At 30.5% G+C, this 26,654-nt stretch overlaps 1 protein-coding gene across 3 annotated transcripts in view; it reads left to right on the forward strand.

The window, feature by feature from the left end:
• gol (goliath) overlaps nucleotides 1–23,420 on the forward strand; it is a 92,045-nt gene extending 68,625 nt beyond the window's left edge. For all 3 annotated transcript variants that reach the window (XM_014246775.3, XM_070107632.1, XM_036374726.2), the window contains 7 exons: nucleotides 4,429–5,356; nucleotides 6,329–6,461; nucleotides 15,760–15,877; nucleotides 16,956–17,107; nucleotides 17,205–17,301; nucleotides 22,257–22,637; nucleotides 22,699–23,420. In XM_014246775.3, coding sequence (XP_014102250.2) covers nucleotides 4,810–5,356; nucleotides 6,329–6,461; nucleotides 15,760–15,877; nucleotides 16,956–17,107; nucleotides 17,205–17,301; nucleotides 22,257–22,637; nucleotides 22,699–23,178 — 1,908 coding nt within the window. In that variant the 5' untranslated portion in view covers nucleotides 4,429–4,809 and the 3' untranslated portion in view covers nucleotides 23,179–23,420. The remainder of the gene's footprint in view (nucleotides 1–4,428; nucleotides 5,357–6,328; nucleotides 6,462–15,759; nucleotides 15,878–16,955; nucleotides 17,108–17,204; nucleotides 17,302–22,256; nucleotides 22,638–22,698) is intronic.
• Nucleotides 23,421–26,654: the final 3,234 nt, after the last annotated feature.

Raw genomic sequence — 26,654 nt, forward strand, 5'->3', positions numbered from 1 at the left:
ATATGCCATTATTAAAAATTGAATATTTTTTTGTAATATTTTATATTTTAATATTGAAGTAATTTTATTGGGTCGTCTAAAAGTACTTCTCTATAAATAAAATCAGAATTTAAAATTATTGTCCTAAAAATTATAAGATATAAAATTAAAAACTTATTTCAGACTTAAAACAAAAACTAAATATATATTTGAAACTTTTCAGAGTTTGAAATTTAAAAAAATTTCGCTTTTCCAACCATTTTTTTAATTTGTTAGTTTTGCATATTCCAATGACAATTAAAAATTTGAAAAATGTTCTCTAATATTTTTTTAGTTATAGAAGTTCTATTCTAAAAATTATAATCGATCAAATTAAACATTTTTTTAGACTCTTGAGAAGAACTGAAAAAAGTTATTTGAAATTTTGTAAGAAATTAAATTTTTTAGTTTTCAAAATATCTTTTAATTTTTTTTGTTTTGAATATTCAAAATTTAAATTTAAAGATTCTTCCAAAATTAAAAATGTATATTTAAAAGTATTATTTTCAAAATTTTTCGAAATAAAATTTAATTAGTATTTGAACTTTTTGGTAAATAACTAAAAAGAAATATTTGAGACTTTCAAAATTTTAAAAAAAAAATTTGGCTTTCAGAAGTTTTTTGAAATTGTTTGTTTTGAATATTAAAAATTTAAATTAAAAAAATTATATAATTAAAAATTTGAATTTAAAATTATGATTTTAAGAATTGTTTGATACATATAAAATTAAATGTTTCTTTGAAACTCTTTGAAAAATATTAAAAATACTATTTCAGACTTTTTAAAATTTTAGGTTTTCAAAATATTTTCTAATTTGTTTATTTTTTTTGTTTTTTGAATAGACAAAATTTAAATTTCACTATATGCTATTACATAAAATTATTATTCCAAAAAGTATAAGAAAAACAATTTAATATTTATTACTCTTGCCAAAAATTTACTTTTATATAAGTTTGGGGTTTTTTTTCAATATTTTATTATTTAAAGTAACCAATTTCATAGTTTTTAGCTTAGTTAGTATTTAGATTTTTTGTACATTTTTATTAATAAAAAAAAACATTTTTTTTAAACAAAACAATTTTTATATTTTGTATTAAACGAATTTAAATATTTAAGTATAATCCTCATGTACACATGTTACCAAGTACAAACTACATACGTACATACGCATGTACTACTTATGACCACGTGCCCGAGAAATATAAAACGGCTTACACGGAATTTAGATTTTTCATTTTGTATATGGAAACAAGCCTCCACTCTTGTTTTCGGGCTTCATTTTATGTATGCTGTTGTGTGTTATATTCTTTTCAACTGGATTCAGGCATTCTATGCCTATATTAGTAGAAGTCTTAAAATTTCTACGCAAACAAAGCGCGTGCGGCAGGCACATGCTTCGCAGGCATAATGAGCAGACGCGAGCCAACGCCGCACATACATACAAGTATGAGGCTAATATGTATGTCTAGATATATATTTTTTATTAACTCATATAAAATATGTATTTGTATGTGATGTGTGCTCGGCGCGTTCATCAAGGAGTTGTCAAGCTTATGCATACTGCCTTTTGTTATGCTAAACCAGCCAGCTCAGCCTTTTGGCGCCAAATTGCGACTGAGCAATTTTTATCGCTTTCGTTGCGCAAATGAACAACAATTTTTTGCGCTGACGCACAAATTATAATTATTCGAAATTCTTTTTATGTTTACTTTGTTTTGTGGAAAATTATATTTTTTATATTAAATTTATTACAACTGCCCACACCTTGCCTTTCAACCGGGTGGGACGTCAATCATGCTAAATGTCAAAATGGCACTTCCTGCGTGGCAACGCACGGATATTTGTTGCATGGCAGCAGCAATTGATAGGCGTGTGTACCCACACAGAGGTGCGATAAAGAGCGAACGGTGACTATTGGAGACCCGCATATTGAATTGGCAGAGGTTCAGGTGTGAATGGCTTTTGTGAATGTTTCAACGAATTTTTTTCTTGTTTTTGACGTCAACACATGCTTATAACAATTTTTCTTTCATATATGAATATGTACATCTATATTTTAATACAATTGGATTATTACATATACTTATCCTTAAATGCAACATATAATGCCTAATTTTTCGGAATTTCACATCTCATTTGAAATCAGCGTCAAATTGTACCATTTTCTGCCAGCATTTATGCATTTTTGTCTATGACAATAACTCATTTTCGGCCTCATTTGTATATATGTATATATGTATATCGGACACAATGAACCCCTATTAGCTTATTGCAACGTGCCTAAGCGTAGATAAATATGTGTATCCATATAGCCACCTAAAGAGATATCATTTTCCTTTCTAAAAGTACTACCACAAAATACAATACATCAGCCAAAGCCATTGTCACCACTGGCTGTAAATATATATATATTATATATATGTATGTAAGTATATTTGTTCGCCTTCATTCATGTGTTATTATGTCAAGAGCCTTGAAAACGTCAATAGCATTTAGGAGCACAATGACTTCTATTCGTCACAAAAGCTCATGCTCATGCATTTTGCTCTCGGAAGATTGACAAGCCTTGAGATTTCGGATTAAAATGTTTTCATATTTATCATACATATAATATTTTGATGGATATATGTATCACTTTCAAAATCAAATGCATAGGATTTTTTTTTTGCTTTAGATCAGTGGTGGAACCATGGGATACTTCTGGGTGTCAAACCCACCTAAAATGGGAGATTTTAATTAAAATTCAGCAGAATTTACAAAGTAACATCAATATAACAAAATGTTGGAAGGAAACTCCCCCCCCCCCAGCAAATAAATTCTACATTCGCCACTGGTTCAGACTTATTATATACGTTAAATGCGGGGTTATCAAATAATACGAAATATGTACGCCAGTGTTGCTAATTTGATTGCAATATGTATTCTGCCGAATTGCTTTCAAAATTTGTTAAATTCATTTAAAATATATATATATATATATCTTTGAGAATAAATCTCGTGCTCTTAACAAACTATACGAAAACACTGATATGAAAAGTTTGCTGTGGAATTGAACAGTCTTAACTGACCCACATCGAAGAAACCCCAATTTATAAAGGAAGTAGAAGCACATAGAAATGATTCTGCGTTGAGTTTTTCCTACAGATAAAAGACTAGTATATTGTGCTCTCTATGAAAAAAGTCCGAATTATGACTCATTTGATTGTACCATATTATGAAATAATCACACCAGAGATTATACTTTTTTTACCTTTATCAACTTATGAATTCCCAAGGAGATGCTAATTTGTCGGAAACGCAGATATGGGACAACTATGACACATTGCTGTCATATAAACTGAACAATCAAACTCAAGTACCTGTATGAGAGTCGATTTAGTCAGTGTATGCATACGCGAGCTACTAACACAGTTTTTGAGTTATTAATATGAAACTTTGTAAATGTAATTTTCTCCCTAAAAAACTGCTCATATGTCCAAAGCAGCGCCACAATCTACTAATATATTTTTTAGATCGGACTGATATAGCATATAGCTGCCTTACAAACTGACCGAACAAATTCAAGTTAAGGATCTTTCTCGGTTTTACTTTTTGTTGTAATTATTTGGCAGAATATTCTCGATTTTATCAAAACGTGTGCAATATCATTCTGAAAATATACTCATAAATGAGGCATGCAAACCATTTACGCAAGTCATATGAACATATTTATATAGGTATATATATACATCTATGTATGTTTGTTTGTGTGTAAAATTAGCTCATTCAAAATCGATGCAAATCGCGCAATAACGTATTAACGCAATATTGAGTGAATAAATGAAGTAGCTGATATTTTAAGGATTGATAAGAGAATTGCTGACGTTCAGAGAGAGAAAAACATACAAACACCGATTCAAGTAAATATAATAATTGGTTCCTTAAAAGCAAGTGCAATATTCTCTCAGGCCGCACTTGACTACTGTTTTTGAGTACTCATTTTGATTATTCTTATTTTGTCGCTTAAAAAATTACGCATTCACTAGATTTTATTTAAAACCCAAAATTCCCGCAAATTTAATATCATAAATACATTTATAATTAATATAATCAATACGAACAACTTAGCTTACACTCTCTCTTCCACTACATTACGCTCGCATTGTTTTCACAGCTCAATCAACAAAAACACTTATGTACGAATCAATCGAGATACCCAACCGAACCGAATATAGCGAATTTCAAATCTTATCAGCGCGCTTTGCACACGAACGGTTCGAAACATTGCCATAACAATAAACAAAGTTTAATGATAAAACGACAAATTAACAAACAAAAAAATAAAAAAAAGAAGAAAAAATTATTTAACAACATCAAACAATATACGTGTTCAACCCAAATTAAAATTGTGTCTAAATTTTTCTTTGCAGTACACTTGCAACACTCGATGACGAGAGGTGGGTCGAAGCCGTCGGTCCCAGCACTCAAGCAGAAAACGTTCGGAACGCCAGCGACAAGCGCGACGTGTCTGCTTAAATATCAAAAGTGATTTCAAATATCAAATGTGCAAAAGAAAAGTAGCAACGTGCGAGAGCAGAGCGAAGCGTCTGGTAGCGTAGCAAAAATAACCAAAAAAAAGTTATAAGAAAAATTGCCCAAAAATTGAAAAAAAAGTGTTTCAAAAGTGAACGTGCACATAACATATAACATACATACCAACACACCCATATACATACATATAATCGCTTCGTGTAAATAGGAGCTTCGTGACGCTCCACCCAAACTAAGCAATCATAGCAACTCAACTGAAAATGTGTTCCAAGGAGTTGCTGCTCTTAGCATGCCTCTTCCTGCTCGGCGGTCTGCGTTTGACCTCGACAACGACAACCACCACATTTGTGGCGGCCATGTCTATTGCCAATCAGGATCTCGATCGTTATTTTCGCACAGCGAACGCCACGCAAATGCTCGCCAATGAAGAGCGTATTATCATAGATGTCTATAATTATGCCTATTTGAATTTCACCTACTTGAATGAGTTTGGTGAAATACGTAAATTGGTGTATAGCGAGGAGAAGGCACGTTACGGTGAGGGTAAAGTGGATAGTAGAGAGGGTAAACTCATACACGTAAGCACGATTGGTAATATAACGGACGATACGGCTTGCACGTCCAAAATCGCGGGCACTAATGGTGAGAGCTTACCATCCAAGGGCTGGATTGCGCTGGTGAAGCGCGGCTTTTGCACATTCGAGGAAAAGGTGAAACATGTTTACGATCGTGGTGCGATCGGTGTGATCATATACAATGATAAATCAGTCAATAATCTGGAGAAAATGCAGATTAGAGATCAACTTCGTAAGTATGCAAAGTAATTTTAGTTGTTTAAGCGTTCATATTGCAGTATAAGTCTTCTGACTTCTGACTAATTAAAAACTAAGAAAGTAATGATGACAAGCATTTAATTATAAAATCGTTTTAAGTGAAATTGATTACGTATTATTGTTGGCTTGTAGATTTTTGATATATTTAAAAAGCTTATGTTTGTAATCCAAAGAAAATAATTTAATACTTTACTCAATACAATATCTGACGATTTCAAATTAAAAAGATTTAAGTACTGTTGTTATGAGATTCTGATTACTGTTTTGTAATCAAAATAATGATTACATCTACTTCAATATCTTAAGATTTCAAAGTAAAAAAATAAGAGTACAGTTGTTATGAATTTCTGTTTACTAATATATTGACAATTTTTTATTAATTACCATTAAATTCATTCTGTGGGAAATTAAATTGATTAATCATTTCATAACCAATGCAATTAAAGATTCAATATTTTGTATAAAAATGCTAGTATGAAATGAGTATTTTGTAAGTATTTCTATACAAATACCGTCAATGGTAATTATTATTGTATAAATACAATTTCAAAGGTTCGTTTCATTTACTAAAATTCCATATTTTAAGATAATTAACTATAAATGAATGTAATGTAAAATGTAATCATTACATTGTTAAGTACATACAATTACGTATACTACACATTTCTTTAAATTCTCAATATTATATTAATCTAAATCGAATTAATTTTTTTTAAATTATTAATTACTCTATTTAAGTATTTGTATAGTATTTTGTAATAGTAATCATATAGCTGTATAAAGTAATTTAAAAAAATTTGGGGTCACACTAAGAATACAAATTTTGAAAGTTTTGATTACCATTACAACACAAATGTGTCAATAACAAAGATTTTTCAATAAATGTAATTGTTTTTAATATTTTCAATAAAATTTCTTCACTTCATTACTTTCTTTTGCATTTTAGGCGATATAACAGCTGTGATAACTTATCTTGAAATTGGTTTGGAAATTGCGCGAATCGTTGATAAAGAATTGCAAATGGATGCCGCCATCTTAAAGGGCCGATCCGGTAGCCGACCATTAAATACGCTAAACAAGTACGTGTGAATATTTTATGATTCCCCTTCTCTTAAGTATTTATTGCACTTATTGATAATGCCGTGCAATATGGCTACCAAAAGCGGAAATGGTGGGTGCTAGTAAATTCACACATACAGACGTATAGGTATAAATATTTAACAACAACAAGAATGCATGTGTTTACTGAATGTAGAACATATCGGACCACTTTAGCTTATATCTGTCATACGAGCTGACATATTCAAATCGAGAAAAATATTTAAAATGGCGCTTGAAGTCTGACTTCATGCTGAAGTAAAAAATGCTCTTAAAAATCTCTTAAACTATAACTACTAAGGGACTTTTCTACAATATTTTAGGCGAAAAGTGAGTGAGATTATCTTAAATGAGACATACGATTTCAAAGCTCGTGTCAAATGACGAGTTACATGATAAGGGTTTTTGAATTAAAAATATGCATTCATCAGATTAACAGGTTATTCTTAATATAACACCAAGCTTCATTACATACTTGCCTTGATTAAAATACGAATTCAGCAAAAGAAAGCAAAAAAAGCGAGTCAAGTAAAATATATGTACGTACACCTCGATTTGTAAGAGAAGAAAGGTAGAGATGTCGTCAGAAATTTAAAAGTGTGCGCTTTGAAAACTCAAGGTTCAAGTATTCCGCTGATAACACAACAAAACATAATAAATGAAGTACAAATCTAAACATTTTTAAATAATTTTTCAAAAAAGTTTTAATTAATTTCTTTGAAAATAATGTTCGAATATTTTGTTGTTTAATTTTTTTTGAATACCTTTAAAAATTTGGCTTAAAATTTTTATAAATTTGTTTAAATAATTTAAAATTTTTTTATAGTAATTTTAAAAAAAAAATAATATACCAAATACAAATCTAAACATTTTTATGTAAATTTTCAAAACATTTTTCAATTAATTTTTTTTTAAATAATTTTTTTTTAAATAATTTTTTTTGATAATTTTTTTGAACAATTTTTAAACATTTTAAAACAATGTGAAAAATTTTTTGATTAATTTAAAAAAAAAAAAATCAAATACATATAAATCTAAACATTTTTATGTAAATTTTCAATTAATATTTATTTTGCTAATTTTTTATTTTTTATTTAATTTTTGTCTTTAATACTTTTTAAAAAAATGTGTAATTTTGTGTACATTTTTTTGATTATTTCTTTTTTAAATATTTTTAAAATTATGTGTAATAATCTTCTAATTTTTCTTAAAATAATTTTTTTTTTTAATTTTTATATATTTCTTTTAAAATTTTTTTAACAGATTTTTTAAAATAATTTTCAAACAAATTTTGAATAATTTTCAAAATATTAAGAAAAAAATAATAATAAATCAAATATAAATCTAAACATCGTTATGTAAATTTTCAATAAACTTTTTTTTTTATAAGTTTAAACAATTTTTTCCCTTAATACTTTTTAAAATTATGTGTAATACTATTCTAATTTTTTTAAAATAAATTTTTTTAAAAATAGTTTCAACAGGTCTTTAAAAATAATTTTTTAAAAATAGATTTCCTTTATATGTTGTGATAAAAAAATAAGCATATACAAGTATGTATGTACATACATACATACATTCGAGTTCAGCGAACTTTACTGCAGATTACTGAAATTAATGCAGAAACACCGCAACGGCGGTTGGTGAACTTATAAACAATATTTGCATTGGCAAATACATATACATATATATGTATATCTATACATACATATACTAAATATTAATACACACGCCATTGACGACATGCACTCGCATAATATATTCATATTTATTAGACTTGCAAGAATTTGCCAAATTTTGAAATGCCAATGCACTTGAGCGACACACTTAATCGCCTTGCCGACTGTCTGCTATTTAGACTTAAGTGAACCCATACTTATGCAAAGCACTGACTGACTGTTTCTTTATACATCTATTAAATATTATGTACTAGACTGTAATTTGGTGAATGAAGTCAAAAATTAAATAATAAAGTTAAACAAATAGTCGCTCGCCATGAAGCACGTGAGACACATACACACTCACAGGCTTAGCGCTTAGCGCTTGGATTTCACGTTCTCGATTAATAAACAGCTAAGTAATAGTCGCCCGGGGCGAACATTCCAATAATAACACAGCGAGTAATGAGCTTGATGCTGGCGGTGCGTTGGCATACATTGCGGTCATATAAACTCGCATATATGTATGCATGTGTTTATACATTTATTTATATATTCACATATAATAACTGCGTGGTTTAAAAAACAAGAGCATCTCACAAAAATATAAACAAAATGCGCAAATTTGAATGTACCTATATTCAGGCAATCAAATTTGCTTTGTAAAAATAAATATGCATTCCTCAGCGGGGCCAGTGAACTGTATGTATGTATGTGTAGGTATGTGTAACTAAAATAAGCAACCAAATTTTCTCGAATACTTCTCAGCGCCTTGAGCTTTGGTAATGGATAGGCAAAGCAAAGTATTAGCGCTTGTTAACTGATAGCTGAGCTGGATTTGCTTGTATCCAAGAGATCAATATATAATATTTACTTATGACCCGAGGAAAATTAGAATTGTAGTGCATATTTCAAGTTGAGCTTTGTTTTGAAATGAGAGCTTTTAAAGTTAGTGAGGAGTGTAAGCACTTTATTATTTTTTTGGGCATCGTATTTGCTTTGGACACTGTTTTCCACAACAGAGACCAATCGTCAAACTTTTTTAATAAATATGTCTTCTCTGCGTAAAAAAAATCTTAAGTAAAGTGATTTGAAAATCTAAAAAATCAGTGAGCACAATAAAAGAAATTAATTGGTATGCGACTTGGCTAAATAAATATAAAATAACCCTAAATGTAAGCAGCGTTTTTAATTACTTTAGTGTTAGTTTGAATTTCTTACTAAAAAAACTGCATAACTTTAGGGTTTTTTATTTATTTTTATCGTAAAGGAAAAACTTTGCAAACCCTGCGTGATGGAATGGCTTTAAATATCTTTTAGAAGAACATTTAAAATTCCAAAAGTTCTAAAAAATTTTTAAAAATCTTTGAATGTTTACCTGATGCTCTAAAATAGGCCTAGATTTCGAAAATAGTTTTTGACTAAACAAATCTTGAGTAAATGATTTTAGAATATAAAAAATCAGTCTTTTTATTAAAAAAAGTAATTTGGTATGGGACTTAGCTACAGAAATATAAAATAACCCTAAATGTAGGAAGTGTTTTTTCACTATTAACGTTTTAAAATAGGCAAAAACATGAAAAAATTAATATCATCAAACATGTTGAGGTTTTTACTTCATTTGGTTTTTTAATCGGTCGTTCCAATATTATATACATATAAGTACCATATTATAATATATTTGTTACTTATCGTACTTAATTATCATTTAATCTACTAAAGGTACGTGAAATATAGACTTTGCATTTAAAAATGTGGTTCAATCATTATCACGTAAAATTTTAATAGGCACATTTGAAACAATACTGGTAAAAATTATTTCTGTCTTAAAATAGATTATTCCTTAACTATTTATGATGCATTGTAAAATAAAAAGTAATAAATTAATTTTATGATAACCGAACATAAATCCACTTAAGAGGTGACCATATAAGTAGGCTACCAAATCTGGGTTAATCCACAGCATATACTAAATTATATGATTAATTCATTATCCAACAGCAAAATCTAGCGATTGTGTTTTATTAATTGGTATTAAAATATTAGTACTAGAACATAGACAAAAAGTTGTTTACGTTGCATCACAAACTCGAGTTTATTGGTTATTTTAGTAGTTGCAATAAACTCTTTTCACAAACACTGAGTTTACCATGAATCATCAATTTTTTTTGTGTTAAGAATGTAAATTGAAGTAAATATTTCCTAATACTCCAATAAACACTAACTACACAGTATAAACTCGCTATCTTAAACTCGAGTTTGTGGTGGAACGTAAACCTTTTAAAAAGAAACTTTCTCCTTTTATAGCAACTCAAGCATTAAAAACATCGATAATTAACACCACATATGTACTATAAACTCAATATCTTAAACTCGAGTTTGTGGGGAAATTTGAACCTTTTAAAATAGTATATATCGTTTTATGAAAATTCAAGCATTTAAAATTCGACAATAAACACTATCTATGCACTATACTCGCAAACTTAATATCTTAAAGTCGAGTTGCTGTGGAACTTTGAATCTTTTAAAAACTCTTCGTTTTTCTTTCTCGTTTTCTAAAAATTAAATTATTTAAAAATCAGCAATCCAGCAGTTCAAAAAGTAGAGTTTTAGAAAAATCTAAAGTGTCGGAAACTACCCAAATTATATCGTGAACCTATGAGTACCAACATATTTCTATTACAATATGTTAAGTTGTAATAAGTGATCTATTTCTACTTTCTGTGAAATGCTAGATTCTTTGTAAAATATTTTGTTTGAAGCAAAGTTCTAGTCATGTTTTAAAAAATATGTCTTCAGAACATTTTCACTCTCTAATGGTCTCGCAAAGTCTTTTTGTTCTGAATCCTGTAAAAGGTGGTTAAAAAAATGCTTTGCTGAGCAAGTTAAGGGTTAAGTTGTGCTATAGAAATATTTGCCATTAGAATTTACTTAGTGGACTTGAAGCAGTTTATCGGTGAAATATGAACTTAAATCTTTTCTGCCCACTTAATGATTATTCAAAGAACAGTTTCAAAATTTAGGTCAGCCCCAAAATCTAGAACTTAATATTCTCATAAAACATGTCAAAGAATTTGATGGATTTATTATACAGTCTAAAGTCTCATACAGAGCTCAGATCACGTCATCTCCAAAAAGTTGTGTTAACTGCATTAACTCGGTGGTTTTATTCCCCTAAAATGTGTGTCATCATATATTCCTTTTTTATTTTTTATGTTTTATGTTATTTTTTTTTATTCCCTGCGTGCTATCAATTTCCTTCAGTGTTTACTACGTGCGAAATTGTCTCGAGGTTGATTGTGCTTGTTACTATTATTGTTGTTGTTGCTGTGTTGATAAGAGCCATGTCGCAGCGTGTATACAACATAAACAAATTGAATTTTTACTGCTCCATAATAAAGATTAAGTTTAGACTTAATATTGAGTCGTTTTGTATTAAGGAGAGGTTGGAGATCAGGCATATTTTGCACACACACACATACATAAATACATGTTGCCTGTGTGAAAAAAGACATGACTAAATCTAAATTGCGCCCGTAAAGGTTTTTATGGACATTAAGCTTAGTGTTGGCACACCTGTCGCGCATATACATATACATACACACAAACAAAAAACTTCTATGTAGATATGTGTATGTGTATATGTACATGTGAGCGTGCCACGGCGTAGTTGTAGCCATTCGCTTAGCGCGCTGAACACATTTGTATGCATAACAGTTGAAGAATGCGCAAAATTCTCGTTGGACTTTGTTTTTTATTGTCTATTTTTCTCTGTGGTCTAGGCTTGTCCATTTATTTTTTGTGCATTGTTGTTGGAAAATATTTTTATACCCTAAAGAGGGTATATTTAGTTTGGCACGAAGCTTATAACACCCAGAATGAAACGTATAGTGTCTATTTTACAATATATACATATATATGATCAGATGAGTCGATATAGCCAAGTGCGAGAGTGTGTCTGTTTGTCTGCCTGTATAAACGCTAATTACTCGCTCAGTTTTTGAGATATCGAGCTGAAAATTTGCACCCATCCTTTCCCCATCAGAAAAATGCTCATTTGTCGGAACGGCTGATATCGGACTACTATAGCATACAGCTGCCATACAAACTGAGCGGTCGGAATCAAGTGCTTGCATGGAAAACTTTTTCATTTGACGAGATATCTTCACGAAATTTGGTATAGAGTATTATCCAAGGCAGCGCTATAATCTTCGAACAAATTGTTTAGATCGGACCACTACAGCATACAGCTGCCATACAAACTGAACGTTCAGCATCAAGAGCTGGTGCGGAAAATTTTTTCATTTAACGAGATATCTTCACGAAATTTGGCACACATTATTCTCTAAGACATTGGTGCAATCTGTGAAGAAATCCGCATATAGCTGCAATACAAACTGACCGCTCAAAATGAAGTTCTCGTAAGGAAGATTTTGTGTATGTGAGGGGTATTCTAGCTTCGGTGCAACCGAAGTTAGCGTTTTTTCTTGTTTTATCTTTTGTATTTATTTTGTTGTCCGTCATTTTTAAATACTCTGCACGTGCGTCAGAAATATTTGCCGCCTCATTGCGGTGGAAGGTTACCGTTGGCAATGAATAAAACATAGCTCCACCCACCCCTTGCGGCATGTGTGTTGCATATCAAGCAACAATAAAAAATTATAATTAAAACAAAAACAGTAGCTAAGTCTATCGCATAAATTTCGCATGTCTAAGTTTATTATAATTATTTATTGTTTTTTTCATGATATTGCGCCAAAAATGGAAGTTTCTTGAACTAAACAAGCGCTGCCACTAAATTATTAGTTCAATCACGACTCTGAATTGCCCGGTTACCTACATACATATTTAATGTGTGTAGTTATGTATGTGTAGATGTGCTTGATGCCTTTGCACATTTCCACGTAAAACTTTACAAGACAATTACAAGTTGTTTGCTTAGATAAATTTGCATTAAAGCTCCTTAGTGACACCGTGTTGTACTATAAATATGCATACTTGTATGCGATTGTTAGCTCGTTGTTGGGTTGTTGTTGTAGTTGTGATATGTAGACACATGTGCACAAAATTATATTCCAATATAATTACATATATATTTCATGACAATAATTAAAATAATAATTGAGTTAATCACTGTAGTAGAGCGGTTTAAGTGGTTGATTGGCAGGCGGTGGGTTGTAGGTTCGAAACACAAGCGTTACTGACATTTTAGACCTACAATGTGTTTGGCAAAACATTCGAGAATGGAATTTGCGGAACTAAGCCTCTAGTTACTCGTCGGATGTGTTTTTTTTTTAACCTTTTCTTAGAAGGTTGTATAAATATCACACAAAAAAGCCCTATAACTTGGTAAAATATATAACGAAAAATATTTTTTTCTGAGTCTAGGAACGAGTTCTCTCAAGAGAGTAAATTTTCTGCTACTCGTTTTTGAAGTTTATCTTACTCCAAGTTTATCTTACTCCGAAGTTTATCTTATCTTAAAAAAGTTATGACGGACTTCTTATATACTCATACATATGTCATTAATTTTTGATTTTTTAAACCGTTATACCGATAGTCATTTATCTAAAAGAGCTTGAAAAGTAACTAATTTTAAGTATAACATTAATTCGTGGATTTTAGAACTTCTATCTCTAATTCTAATTGAACACTATGCATCTAATAAATTACAAAAATATAACATTTAACTGTATGTATATATTTGAATTTTCCTTACGCTATTTTTAGATACTACAAGAAAATCGTACAGGGTAGCCGACTACATTTTGGATGAAATTCGGATATGTTGTAGATCATAAAAAAGTAAGTGCGTAGTATTGTTCACGTTTGTTGAGTTGCAAAAAGTTTACAAATTTACATACAAGTACATACATACTCGTAAATACAAAAACAACGTATTAGTTATGTAGTAGTGCGATGCGATTATACAGTTCTACAACATATCCGAGTTCATGCATTGTTTGAGCAAAATTAAAATCAGTATTGTGTAAAAAAACAAATAAACAGATATAAAAAAAAAATAGATAAATTAAAAAATCAAAAATAATATTTAAAAAAAAAAATGAAGAAAAAAATTTTATACAAAAGATAATAAAACTTAAAAAATAATTTAAAAATTTACATAAAAGAAATTTAAATGTTAAAAAAAAAATAAGAAAATATATATCTAAACAAATAAATCGATACATTTTAAAAAAATTAATAAAAATAAATCTAAATTCAATTGATAAAAAAAGTAAAGAAAAATTAAATTTAAAAGATAAAAAAATTAAAAAGAGATTAAAAAAAAATTAAAATATAAGAAAAAAAAATTAAATAAAAAAAAAATTAGAACAAATTTAAATATATTAAAAAAATGGGATTAATATAGAAATTATGTCAGCATTTTGTTTTTTTATAAAAAAATAACTAAATGAAAATTTAGAAAAAAAATAAATGAAGAATAACAATAACAAAAATACAAAAAATTAAATTTTTAGAATTAATCAAAAGCAATTTTAAAAAAGTGTACACTAAATAATATAAAAAATAAAATTAAATTAAAAAAATAAGTTAAAAAAAAATATTTATATATATTAAAAAATTGGATTAATATAGAAATTAGGTCAGCATTTTGTTTTTTTTTTATAAAGTAAAATAAATAAATCTAATTTAACAAAAAAAATATGAAAAATAAAACTAAAACATAATAATTAGAAAATAATAACAAACAATTAATTGCAAAAAAGAAAGAAAAAATTTAAATACTTGAAAAAAATATAATAAAAAAATTTAAATACAAAAAATAAAAAATATAAATTTTTAAAAACATTAGGATTATTATAGAAATTAGGTAAAAATTTAAAAAAAGACAAAAGATAAATATTAGCAAGCACATTTTCTTAGTGACTTAAAATTTGTTGTGGATATGTTAACAAGCATTTTGGTGTAATCGTTGCCATATATTTTGAATAAAATTTAAAAAAAAATTCCAAGTTGAATTTTCATTAAAAATTACTATAGATATGTGCTCACATACATGTGGAGACTTACAAATTTTCTGTTTAACAATCTAAACTTAAAAAAGTTCATATTTTTCAATTTTATATATTTATTGGTTTAACAGTTATGAGCAATTTAAAAAAATTAAATTATTTGTTCAGTTCAATCAACCACACCTACAAATTTTAATTATAACATATATATAACAAAAACCATAATCTTAAATATTAAAATACTCAAGTATTTATTTTATTGTAAAATATATGATTTATGACTTTAGTTTACATATAAACACAGTTTTAAGCTTTGAATGTTATTTATATTTTGAAAATGAAAATATACTAAATATATATTAATGTATCTAAATATATATAAATACTTAAAACTATATTATATATTTTAAACATAAGTATTCTTTGTCGCTCGATTATTATTTTATACTAACGATATATACTTCGTTTAATTTTTTCGTTTGAATAACTGTAAATATGTTACCTTTCTATTTTTTTATCTCTCTATCTCTCTCTCAATTTCCTTTAAATAAATATTCTTTAATATTGTAAAATTATTTTTAAAATATTTTTACTTAAAAAAAATCGATTATTTTATTACGCTCTACTCTCTTACATATTCGTAGAACATCTGTGCTGTTCGTGTCCGTTTCCTTCATCGTGCTAATGGTGATATCGCTGGTGTGGTTGCTGTTCTACTACATACAACGCTTTAGATATTTGCAGACTAAGGATCAGCAATCGGTAAGGGCGCAAAGTTGGCTTTTTAATTATATTAAATTCATATTAAAAATGAGCAATGAAAATGATAAGAAACAAGTAATAAAGCACTAACAGCGAGCGGTGTCGAAGATTAAAGATTAAATACTCCCGCATAAGCAGTCGATAAGTATCGATAGTTATGTTGAGCGCAGTTTTAGAACGATTTTCTCTTTTTTGCTACCAAGTTAACACGGTATATTTATATACATCAAACTGTTCATTTTCAAACAGAATTATTAATATTATATTAAAAGCTAACGCTCTCGCTTAATTGTAGCAAAATAATGTGCAATATTGATCGATATACATACCTATATCAGAAGTATGAACATCAATTTGGTATATTGGGTGTACGAAAGCTATATTAAGATATGGATCGATTTCATATATATTTGCTCCAAATATTTAATATAATTCTAACCTAATTAGTTCTGTAGATATTCGCTGAAATTCTCATCTAATTTCTGTTAGATATCTCACAAATTAAACGATATGTATCGGAGTGGCGGAAATAAACGTTTTTGATATATTAGGACTAGGAGCAGATATAGAGCGATTTCATATATTTTTGCCACAAATTTTCATTATATAATAGAAAAACCCACTTAACTAATTGGGTCTAAGGCTTTTAGGTAGGGTTTTTTTATGGGCATATGATGTACGGAAATCAGCGCTTGTGGTATTTTAGGGTTGGGGAAAATCACGATCCATTTTTTAACCTACTTTTTGGCCTGATTTTGAAGAATTCTTTTACATATTAGGGGTATACTTGTTGGCTAGTTACATTACAATATATTTTTCATTTCTTTACTCATATTTTTAAGGCCAGATAAGAAGTTATGTGAAAAGTAGGCGTGGTTATGACCCGATTTCGGCTATTTAGAAACCATAATAAGCCTGTAACATAGAAAAAAATGCACGGCGATGTCAAACCTAATTGAGAATTTTTGAACTGTCGCAAATTTTCTGTACAAAAATTAATAATAAAGGAGGGCTATATTTTCGATAATTTTTTTATAGTATCAGATATTAACTTTCCGTCTTCTCCTCTTCCTCACAGCGCCAACTGTGTTCGGTGACCAAGAAGGCCATCATGAAAATACCCACAAAGACGGGCAAGAGCAGCGATGACAAGGATATGGACAGCGATTGTTGCGCCATCTGCATTGAGGCCTACAAACCATCCGACTGCATACGCGTATTACCCTGCAAGTGAGTAGTAGAAATCTTTATAGAAATGCAATGCGAGAATGCGCTTTGAGAATTTTCTAATATTTACACCGCAACACCGCACTTATCTTCCACTCAGGCATGAATTTCACAAGAACTGCATCGATCCATGGCTAATTGAGCACCGCACCTGTCCCATGTGCAAGCTGGACGTGCTGAAATTCTACGGTTTTGTGGTGGGTGATCAAATACACACGACACCGAGTCCACAACACGTGCCGCGACCCGTACAAACAATGGGCGGTGACAATGATGTGGAGGTCATTGTAGTTGCGCTAGCGCCGCCATTTTCCGCAGCACAGCAGACATCACAAACACAACATCAACAACAACAACCACATCAATCGCATTCACAACCAACACCGGCGAGTGCGGCTGATGCAACGCAGACACAGTTGCCAGCAAGCGCAGTGACGCATGCGCAAGCACACGCACATAACTGTAATTGTGCTAGCAGCAGCATTAGTAGTTGCGGTAGTAGTAGTAGTGGTAGTGGTAGTAGTGGTAATCATAGTCATTGCAATTGTTGCAACAACACGCCAAGTGATAGCTCGTGTTGTCAACAGCGCAGCATCAGCAGCAGCGGTGGCAACAACAACAGCAACTGCTGTCAGCACAGCTGCGCTTATGCGCATACTAGTGGCGCGGCCAACAACAGCAACAACAACAACAACACGGCCAGCACACACATTATGCGCCGCAACTCGGCGCCTTTGGTGTTGCAAGTATCCACCGCCAGTCACCAAGTGACCGACGTTTAAGCGTACTGCAACAATAACAACAATTACAACACTAAACGCCAAATAGCAGCGCGGCACAGTCGTGTGAATGCGAAAAATTGGTGCATTCGCAATTTCTTAGGCGCCACGCTGCAATGCAACTCATCAAAACACATACACACACATGCCTAAACACATACATGCACTTATGCTACTCACATCACTATAAGTATACATACTGTAAATAATTTTTGCTATTTTTGTGCAAAAGAAAAATTTATTTTTGTGAATTTTTTTTCCAATTATTTTTAAGCTTTAGTTTTGTTTGTATTTTTGTGTTGTCTTTACTATGCTAAGCGCTAAACGATATCGTCTGTATGATAGGGTGAGTAGTTTGTAGGGAACGCAAGTAATTTTTAAGTGTATAAGCGAGAAAAACATTTTGAGACTTTTTAAGACTTAACGATTACGATTAATGATTATATGTAAAATATATATACATACATATATACATATATATATATGTATATACATATGTGTATGTGTGTAGACATTTGCAGGTTGAAGAACAATATTTTTTTCTATGCAAACTTTATCGCGGAAATTTTTTTGTGAAAATCCAGTGAACAAGAAGGTTTGGCTTACGTTATTTTATTATAATTTTGTAAAGATTTTTTTTCTGTAAAATTATAAAAATATTCTAAAATTTTTTTCTAAAAATTCTTTAAAGTTTTTTTTTTTAATCATAAAAATATGTTAAGCTGACAGTGAAAAAAAACCGAAATAAAAGCATAAAATTAATTTTTTTTTTGAAAAATTAAATAAAAATGCAGCAAATTTATTTCGTATTCTTTGTTGTGAAGGCCTGCTGTATTTTTTTAAACAAAAAAAAGTTTTTAGAGTTTTACAAAAAAAAAAAAAATTCGCAAATGAAACAATTGTAATTTTATGCTATTTCTCGTTTTCTTTTTGTGAAGATAGAATATGTTTTATAAACCAGATAAAAAAATAATATTTTCTGCTTTTATGTCGGTTCTTTTTTGCTGTGGAGGCTTAACATATTTTTAGGGAAAAAATATTTTTTAGCAATCATTTTTTCTTAATTTTTCAAAAATTAAAATTTTGTACAAAAAAATTCTAAAAAATCCAACCCACATAAAAAATTAAAAAAAAAATACACACACATACTACATACACACTTAAAAAATACTAAAAATAGTTATTTAATTATTTTAGTGTTTAATAAATAACGGTTAATTCTTAGTCTTAAATATATGAGCAATCAGGTGTTCCGATACACACAACGCTAAAGTCGTGGTGACTATTGACTAGTCATTTAATAATTAAATATTAATGAAAATATATACATATATATACAATATATACATTACGCGAGTATATGGTATGATATCTAAATAAAATATAGAACAGCAGATATGTGTTACTTAACATGCAGTTAAAACGTAGAAATTAAGTCAGAGAAAAAAGTATGCGCAAAACAATAAAATGCAGTTCTGAAATTTTTTTCTTCAAATATACATACATACAAAGAAATTTATGTAGTAGTGTAAGCGTAGTTTACAAAATATTTGATTGATTAAATATAAACAAATAATTTTCATAAAACCGAAAACAGCACTTTTTATTTTATTTAATAAAAAATTATAATATTTACTCTTTAAATTTGTTGTTCATGTTATATACTTGTACATATGTGTTTTGGTTTGTTTGAATGTTGTAATTTTATTTTCGTAATAGCTTACTTGCAACATTATGGAAGTATGCTATTGTGTAGCTAAGAAATCTTTTTTACTTTTTTTTTAATTAAAAAATTTGCTCAATGATACTCATTCCTCAACAAAGAAACTTATTATGGAATTATGTAGTTGCCTACTTCAAGACCCCCGTATCTTTATCATATCGCGAAGCTAATCGAAATAGCTATAATTTAATAAAACTTAATAAGTGCGAAATGTCTTTCTGTTTATAAATGTATATTGAACGTACTCTTATTGGCCCCTAAGGGTATGCTGTGATTTTATAGCAGCTATTAATCAATAAAACAATTCCAATTTTGTCAATTGTCAATTTGGTTCACATTACATCAAAAGCGTATAAAAGCAGATTAATCGAAAGTATTTCTTTAATTATATTATTTACATTCTTTAAAGATTCTTTTATAACGTTTTCAATAATTTTATTTTAATAAGTATAATAATAATTTTATAATTTTAATAGTTTTAGTTTAATAATTTTTTTTATGAATTTTTTTTTTTGCAATTTTTCCATAAAACATGTGGAAGAGTCTTACATTTAAAAATAAAGCATCAAAATTTAACAAATGCGTGAATTATTTACCTTTTCATACATATATTAAATAGCACTCACATTTCCTATAATACTTGTAGTCATAATAGCCCCTATGTGTATGCTACGAAATTTTATTCGTCATATTCTCATATAATATGCCGAATTATAATTTTATTGCTTCAAATAAATTGTTTTACAATATGTTTTTTTTTGTAAATTTCATAATTTTTTTGTTAAAATTCGTTATGAAATGTATAAATATTTGGTTTTTCAGGCTTGTATCTTTTAATATTCAAAATGCCGTGGAAATTATATTGAGTGCATGTTTCTCTACGTTCGTCTAAAACCAAAATTGTATAATTATTTAAATTTTATTAAATTTTTTCTATTATAATTAAATTTATTTTAATTTTATTATTTTTTTATTTCAGATAAATTTTTTTTAATTTTTAATTTAATTTAATTTTTTTTTAATGTAATTACATTTTATTAATTAATTTTTCAGTTTAATTTAATTTTAATATCAAATATTAACTGAAAAAAGAGTATTTTTTTTTAAAAGTATTGAATATTGTATTGTTTTTATGTAAAATATAGACTCGAAAAAACAAATAATTTTTTGATAAAAAATAATGAAAATTCTTTTTATCAAATAAAAAATTAATAATCAAAAAAAAAAAACTAAATTAAATTAAAAATATTGTGTATCAAGTGAAAAAATTTTCATTATTTTTTAACAAAAAATTATTTTTTTTTCAATTGCATTTAATTTTGTTTAATGTAATCAAATGTTTTTTTTTTAATTTTTTTATTTTTATTTTAGATAATTTTTTTAATTAAATTTAGTAATTTTTTTTTAATTTATTAATTTTTTTAAAATATTTTATTTAATTTTACTTGTTTAAATTAAATTAAATATTTTTTGTTTTATTTAATTTTATCCTAATTTAATTTAATTTTTTTTTAAATATTGCAATTCTTTTAATTTTAAATTAATTTAATTTTTTATAATTTTTGGTCAAACAAATTTAATATATACCCCAAATTGCTTTGGATTTCAATTGTTTTTTAATAAAAAAATTTAATAATAACAAATAAAAAAAGAATAAATAAAACTTAACAAAATTTTAAGTGTTTAGCTTAAAGTGTAGCTTAAAAATTAATTAGTAACTTAAATACATATATCTACAATATATTAAGTGAGTATACCTTGAAAGCCTTTAAAATTACATATTATATATACAAAATGTATAAAACTTCAATTTAAATATACATAAATACATACATATCCTTTTGTTTAGATTTATTTTTCACCTTTCAACCTGGTTTTTTTTTTACTTTATTTCTCCGCTTCAAACGCTATAATTAATATATTAAATTAAAAATTGTTGAAATATTCAATATTAATATATTTTGCCAAATGAAAAAAAAATCTCGAATTTCGAAGGAGTTTATCAATTTGTAAAAAACACCTATAACTAAAAGCAATTTTGTATATACATGCATACATACTATATACATACATACATACATACCGAATTATATGTATATGTAGTAACTTCAGTTAGTTAAGTGCGCTATTTGAAAGTTACGGAAAATAGTTAATAAAAATCGCTAAAATTTATGAAATAAACGAAAATATGAAGGAGAATTCTAAAAACGCTGCCCAACTTTTATTACTTCTACTATGCTTGAGAACGCTTGAAAATGCTTGCTGCGGACTTTTGCTGGGTGTTTTCACAGTGCTAGTGTCTAGAACGCTTTTAAAGTTTGCAAAAATGAGAGTTCGATGTAAATTATTAATCAAAAATTGCATTGATACTCATTTACATATACATAAAATTTTGAAAAACCAGTTTTTGAAATATAGTTTTGCAATACAGCTACTAGATGTGCCTCAACTTTTCACCAAATAAATTATCATAAAGGAAAATGCTTGAAAAACCAAAGTAAAGCTACGCTTACGGTAAATCGATTGCCATTCCATATAACAGTTAACACATATCATGCCAACACAGCCACAATTTCATGGCGCTTATCTCTTAGAACTTATGTATACGCCTTGACCGATTATGTATGTACATGCTTCTATATTCCATCAGTTTCTTGGCAGCGAGGAAAGCATTCTGGAGTATGAACCCGATCGCCCACCGGCGGCTGCCACAAATGCTGTAGGTGCTGCAGCAGTTAACGGAAATCCCAGCGCTACAGTGCCAGCCGGCGCACAACGCAACGGGACGCTTGATGAACTGATGCGCAGCCGTGATTTTGTCATTGACTTTCCGCGCATTTTCGTGCTTGAAGCTGGCGCTGTCACCGGCACACACGAGTCCTTATTTCCCACACGTTTGCCGGAGCGTTCACAGTCTTCGCTGTCGCTGGCGAATGCAAAGGATTGGATGTCCGCGATGACTAACAAACTGGACGAACAGCATGGGCTGCGACGCTTGCGTCGCGGTGTGACGCGCGACGGCATGAATGAGGTTTGCGCTTGAGCTTAAGTATTATGAATTTAATTTTATGAAAATATTGAAATATTTTCAGAATCTTTTGACGGTCTGCGCGGAGGCGGTTAAGAAGCGTCGTTCACGCTCCGCCGATGGCCGTTACTCGAGCAGCTTTTATGCGCGTCAGCAAGCCATGCAATTGCAGAGCGAACTAGAATGCGGTTATGGTGACGGCGAGGAAGCAGCAGCGTGCGGTAGGCCAGATGCAGTTGCTAAGTTGCACCCAAATGCTACGATTGTGGACCTAACCGATGCTGTGTATGCGCAATCGCGCCAGCGCCAACAGCAAGTGGACAATTTTGCGCTGCCACACGCTGAGCAGGAGTATGTCACGTCAAATGCGCGTCGCCGTTCGTTAAGACGCAGCAGCGAAACGGCCATACAGTTGCATGAGCTGCCATATCGTTCTCCGGTGACTAGCCATGCTGGCAGTCCAGCGCGTAGTCGTGAGTCGACGCCGCCACTCGATGTGTCTATTACGATTCAAGTGAACGGCGAAGGTATCGATGTGGAGTAGAAACGAAAAGACTGTAACTAGCGAGGTGGCTAAGAAAATTTCTTAACAATACTTTTAATTTTGCTTAAACGCGTATTTGCATTACTTCAGAGCGCTCACGATTATCTAACCTTTAACTCATACACACTGCTTACACTTAAAAAAAAAATAAAGCAAAAAGTAAGTAAATGGTGAATTGATTGTCAAGAAATGAGGTAATGGAACTGTTATTTTAAAATAAAGAATGTAAATTGACGAAGAAATACTAGGGTTTGATAATATTTGCTCAAGGAACCGCTTTTTCGCTTTAAAAATTTCGGCTTAGTACACTTACTGGAACCTCTGATATTCTCGCAACTTGTTTATCGCTTAGGATTGTTGTTGCTGTAATATTACTAAACTTCTAACGCATTAGTGAGACTTCGTAGACGGATGCACGCTTTCGGATGTTCGAGATACGTCTGTGTACCGACCACGCACCCAACACACTATTTGAACCATAGTTTCTATATTCTTATGAATATGCAAAAGTTGGCAACACTGTTAGCTTAAAAATTACACTTAAACTTAATTAAGTTTACTATGCGTATTATTTAAATTAAATATTTAATATGCGGAAACACATATTTCAAAAACTATTTAAACCGCTGAATTGGACAGCTCCGAGCCAATAGTGTTGCCAATCAAAAGTATTAGTGCGACATCTACTGGTCAAATATTAGACAAATGTAAAATTTCTACACTATGACGACATCTATGGGTCATTGGATGTACTACTGCAGGACCGAAGGCATTCAAACATGTGATAGTGCAAACCTTTGGAGGCCACTGTAGGTCTCAGTTTTGCTGCCAAGGAATATTTTGTAAAAGTTGTTTTTCAAAACTGCATGTTGTGAGTTTAAAGGTAAAGTCTGCTGCTATACCTTGTTGTTAATTTTTGGTAGGTATATCACAATTTTTCATCTGCCACTTGTTGCTGCAACCCAACAAAATCGATCCATTTCTGTAGCTTCAGCGAGATCTACTGAAAATGGTCGTGGTCGAATCGCGGTAGGCGGACGCAAACGATGGTCCGTGCCCATAACAGTCGGGTCTACGTAACCGGAATGGAGTCCAGGTTACTTCAGGGATGTTTTCTGTCGCTACAACAACTACAACATGAACAGAGAACGTAAAATATTTAAATGCTTGTATGTGCTCTGACGCAGCCAAGCCAAGATTGACGTTCAAAAAGATTTTGCTATATGTTTGGTGTGATTTATAGGGAATTATCTACTTTGCGTTTTTCCCCGGCCAAGCTTTTAATTTGGATCTGTACCACACTATAAAAAATTGGACCATCTGAAGGAAGTTATCGCTCTGAAGCGGCCAGCTTTTGCCAATAAAAGAGGAATTCTGTTCCATCAGGACATTGCCTGGCCACACATATCGGTAGAGGCTAGCCAGAAATTGCGGGAGTTCAGTTGGAAAGTTCTCATGCAGCTATCTTATATTCCGGAATTTGAAATAAGTGTTCCCGAAGACCTGTTCCCGTCTATGGCGAATAATTTGACTACTTGAAATTTTATCTCAAGAAAAACTTGTGAAAAGCGACTGCGTCGGTTTTTCCCCAATAGGGATGATGGTTTCAACGACCAACGGAGAAAACTGAAAAAAAAACTGAAAGAGAATGACACATATTTCTGAGCGATCTTTCATTGTTATTGACCCCAAAATTTATCTCAGAAGTGTCTTTCATGGTCAGAAAATGAGAAATTTGAGTTAGCGCTTTTGTTATATTTTCTATAAGTGGGTTTCCTGTTGCAGTAGGATTAGAAGGCAGTGTCAAGGGTAATTGATTAGACACCGAGTTCGCATAATGTATCTAAAGCGCTCATTAAAGCATTCTCTTTCTAAAAACTGCACGCTGATATTTGTTGAGGTCAGATTTCGGCTTGAGTCACGAAAAAACTTTGAGTTCAAGTTTCACTCAGTCGATACTGAGGTGTTTCTAGTAAGTATGATAAATTATTGGATTATATCAGAAGCTGCGGACCTTCAGTTTATTAATTTATAAGAAATACTAAGAAAATTCGTACATTCTGTCAATCACTAACAATTTTAAAAATATTTGTAGAGGTCGCTACCATAAAGCAGATTGAAATGAGCTCAACTCTGTCTTCAAACAGACTACTGTGTATATGTGTGTTTCCTTTCAAAACACGTTTAGAATTTTAGTACAAAAATGTCTGAGTGCCAAAATTTAACATTTCAACAACAACATTTTTGCAAGAAAACCTACTGCACTCTAGGTCTCTGAGCTGAAAGTAATATCGAAACGAAATAATTATAATAATTTGCTTTATGCCTTAACTACGAACTTCCGTATAAACATCGCTTATACAGCAATTTTGAACAAACACATTCGAGGCAGCAATAAATTTTGGTCATCAATTAAACATTTCGACACCATTTCGCGTGCGGGGATTCCAAGCAAAGGAGAATACAACAAAAAATAAAAAATAAACTAGCATAAGAAAAGCTGAATTGGCAGAGACACACACACATACACATATTTGGTCAGAGAGTTTGAGGACAACAAAGGATGTACGCGAAGTGGCCAATATATCCGCTTGATCTTCACCGCTTGGCGGACAGCTGGGCCGAACCAAAAATAATTATGAAATGAAACAAAAATCAGATACGCAACGCAGACGCAGTGCAGTGAGACAGAGCAACAAAAAAAAATTAAAAATAACAACAACTACAAAAAAAGTTAAAGCAACAACAATAGAACGTTACTCACAAATTGACTCCTGCAGTTGCGCACTCTGCGCAGTTCCGTGCGAAATATATATCAATGTGTAGGCTTCGGCTTGAGCACGGATGCGCGCACAGGCGCTGCAGTCAAGTTGTTGCTGCGCACAACCGATGTTTATAAACTTAAAGGCTGTAATCACATTAGCATCAGAGCCTTTAGTTATCACCTGTGATGCCGCATGTGGCAGCAAGTTCACGCAGCTATATATGTATGTCTATAAATATAAATATATATATTTTTTTATATGCTTGCAGTTATGCCGCTTTAAATGTGCGGCAGCAACAAAAAATTATATCCCACGATCGGCGGCAACACGTACGCGTGCGACTTGCAACACATATTCCGACAAACAGACAACAAACTTAAGTATATATATATATATGTATATATAAGCGCGCTGATGTATTCTTCGCGTAGCGACAACAACAACGCCGCTGGGGCTGCCCACGGCAACTGAAACTGACGCGCCTGCGCAAAAGCTACATGCTGCGCCAGTGTTCATTTGAATCATTTAAAGAATGTTTCTACCTTTTGCTGCCACAAAATGATTGCCAACAAATTCTGCAACAACGTTTGTGTGTCACACATTTTGCTTGTATGCATGTGTGTAGGTATATCGACTTTTGTGCAAAACAAAAAAGTGTTTTGGGGCGCGTCGTTGTGCTGAAATCAATGGGCGTTACACTTACTGGCTCAC

This window comes from Bactrocera oleae, chromosome 4 (assembly GCF_042242935.1).
Source record: "Bactrocera oleae isolate idBacOlea1 chromosome 4, idBacOlea1, whole genome shotgun sequence".
Lineage (NCBI taxonomy): Eukaryota > Metazoa > Arthropoda > Insecta > Diptera > Tephritidae > Bactrocera > Bactrocera oleae.